The sequence below is a fragment of the Phaenicophaeus curvirostris genome, chromosome Z, assembly GCF_032191515.1.
Source record: "Phaenicophaeus curvirostris isolate KB17595 chromosome Z, BPBGC_Pcur_1.0, whole genome shotgun sequence".
In the NCBI taxonomy this organism is placed as follows: Eukaryota; Metazoa; Chordata; class Aves; order Cuculiformes; family Cuculidae; genus Phaenicophaeus; species Phaenicophaeus curvirostris.
The window spans coordinates 18,230,985-18,233,643 of NC_091431.1; the positions used below are offsets into that span (position 1 = coordinate 18,230,985).

The 2,659-nt window shown below is 56.3% G+C and overlaps 1 protein-coding gene across 1 annotated transcript in view; it reads left to right on the top strand.

Moving 5' to 3' along the window:
* The first annotated feature begins 475 nt into the window (after positions 1–475).
* Positions 476–2,659, top strand: part of ARRDC3 (arrestin domain containing 3) — a 17,145-nt gene continuing 14,961 nt past the window's right edge. Inside the window, 2 exon segments of the mRNA XM_069880583.1 lie at positions 476–819; positions 822–986. Of these exon segments, the coding sequence (XP_069736684.1) occupies positions 708–819; positions 822–986 (277 nt within the window). The 5' untranslated portion in view covers positions 476–707.

Consider the following 2,659-nt stretch of genomic DNA (forward strand, 5'->3'; position numbering starts at 1 on the left):
ACCTCCACCAGGTGTCGGGTCAAGGAAAATACGAACGCCTTTTTTTTTTTTTTCCTCCTTTGGTGCAGAGTAAATGGGAAAACAGAACTCTCGGTCTGAACTTTTTTAGCTCGGCAGCACCCCAGCCCTATAGCGCGGCGACTGGGGAAGGTCACATCACTGGGGAAAGCAGCAAAAAGGAAGCGATTTTGGGGGTAAAATAAGTGAATTGAGAGCGTCCACCCACGCAGCGACACGGCGGGGGTGGGTGCGATGGAGAAAGCGAGGGGTGCGCAAGGAAGAAAACCCCATCAGGCGGCTTGGGGACGGGGCGTGCGGACCCCACGGCTGCGCGTCTGTCTGTCTCTCCGTCCGCCTGTCTCTCTGTCTGCCTGTCCGTCCGCCCGACCGGCTCGAGGCGGCTGCGGGGCGGGGGCAGGGCTTTCGCATGCGCGTTCGGGCTTGTTTGTCACCGGGCTTATAAGGGCGGGGAGCGGCGGCACCGGCAGCGCCTTTTGTGGGGTGAGCGCAGCGCCGGTACCGGCAGCGGTACCGGGGTCCCCCCCTCCGGGGCTGGGGCTCCACCGACCCCATGAGCCCGCTCTGCCTTCGCCCCTCAGCCGTCCCCTTCGCCTCAGCGGCTTAGGGTTGCGCGTTTTATTTTTAATCCCTTCCCCGGTTTATTTTACTTTTTACAGTCTATTTTTGTACGCTTTGCTATAAGAACCATGGTGCTGGGGAAGGTGAAGAGTTTGACCATAAGCTTCGACTGTCTGAATGACAGCAATGTCCCCGTCTACTCCAGCGGGGACACCGTCTCAGGAAGGGTCAGTTTAGAAGTGACGGGGAAATCCGAGTGAAATCGCTCAAAATCCACGCCCGGGGAAACGCCAAAGTGCGCTGGACCGAGTCGAGGAACGCGGGGTCCAACACTGCCTACACGCAGAACTACACGGAAGAAGTGGAGTATTTCAACCATAAGGACGTGCTGGTCGGGCAGGAGAGGGGTAAGGATCGTGTCCTGCATCCCGCGGGAGATGCTCGCCGGGTACCGGGGGGAGCGGGGGTCCCGCAGGGCTCGGGGCAGCCTCCTCTCCCCTTTTCCTTAACAAAACCACCGGGATTTGCCCCTCTAGGGTAAAGACAACCATAAAAAAGCCCCAGCTAGGCAATGAATGGCCTTAACTGCAGCATAACATCAAATCAGGTTAAAGCGTAAAAACTAGTCTTTTTTTTATTATTATTATTTCACCCACTGGGGTCTGATAACGCTACGATTTGTTCAGGACGGATCGTTTTCCCCAGCTAGGAACCCCCGTGGGTTATTCTGACACGCGTTCCCACGTGTAATCCTTCTTTATATCGCTTTAACTCCCCAGTGCTCCCCTTTAGAGGGGAAAGCGGTCAGTGGGCGCATTCATCGGAAAAATTAGGGGATGTGTCGGGGGGAGAAGGGGTGTCCCCCCCATCTCGGTGTGAGCCAGCTGTAATTCCATCCACGTGTAACCTTTTTCTTCCATCCTTTTAACACCCCACTAGTCCCTTGGTGGAGGGAGAAGGGAGCAAAGGGACCATGGGGGATGCTTCTCCCTAGCTATGGGGTGCAGAGGGGGTGTGCCCCCCAATCTCGGTGTGCCCCTCATCCAGCAGCAATTCCATCCACGTGTAATACCATTTTTTTTTTAAGTCTCTTTAATACCCTGTGTTCCCTTGATTGGGGGGGGGTGGGGTGGTATATGGAAGCATCCTCCCAAAAAAAGAAAGGGATGCTCCCCACCCAGCTATGGGGTGCAGGGGTAGGGTGGGGTGGTCCCCCCCACCCATCTCGACGTGCCTCCGTCCAGCTGTTCATTCCACGATTCCATCTCCCCCCCCTCCCCTGGTGCGGGTCGTGTTTTCCCCAAGTTTGCAGCCTTTGTTCGAAGCGGTTCAATCCTGTTTGGGACCGGTCTGGGGCGGGGGGGGGGGGGGGGGGGGGGGGGGGGGGGGGTGGGTTTGGGGCTGCTTTGCTCAGATTGGCCGCACGCGTCAGGTGGTGGCGATGACTTAATCCCCAGCAGGAGAAAATAAATGTTAAAAACCCAGTTATGTAATTTCGGCGGCGCTTTTTTTTTTTTTGTTATTTTCTTTTTTTTTCCTGCTCTTAAATATCCATCCAGGTTTTCGGCATGGATGGGATATTTTCCCCTTTCTTGGCAGCGAACTTAAAAAACCCAATAAAAATGCAATTTTTGAACGCTTTTGGCTGCAAGCATCACCCAGCTGATCACCAAGCGTTGCTGAAATTAAACACTTAGGGCTTTAATTAATACTAACGTGGCTCTATCAGTGCGGCTCTTCCCCCCCCCCCCCCGCTAGAAATGACCTGAGTGCAACTTCATGCCGTCCCCCACCCTTGCTCATTTTTCTCCCCCCGTATAATTAAGAACTGCCCACGCTTAACGCAGCCTCGAGTGGGAACGCGCCTTGGTGACGGGGACAAGGGGACACAAGGACCGGGACGCGAGTTTCAATGACTTGCCCCGAGCTCCGCTTCCCTCCCCCCCCACCTTTCCCACCCAGTGGCGCAGCCCGCGCCTCCTGATTGGCCAGCGCGCGGTTGCTGCCCTGTTGCTAAGGGCGATGCTAGGCGCTGGATATGGCTGGCTGGCGGGGGGGGGGGGGAGGCGAGCAGGTTCCC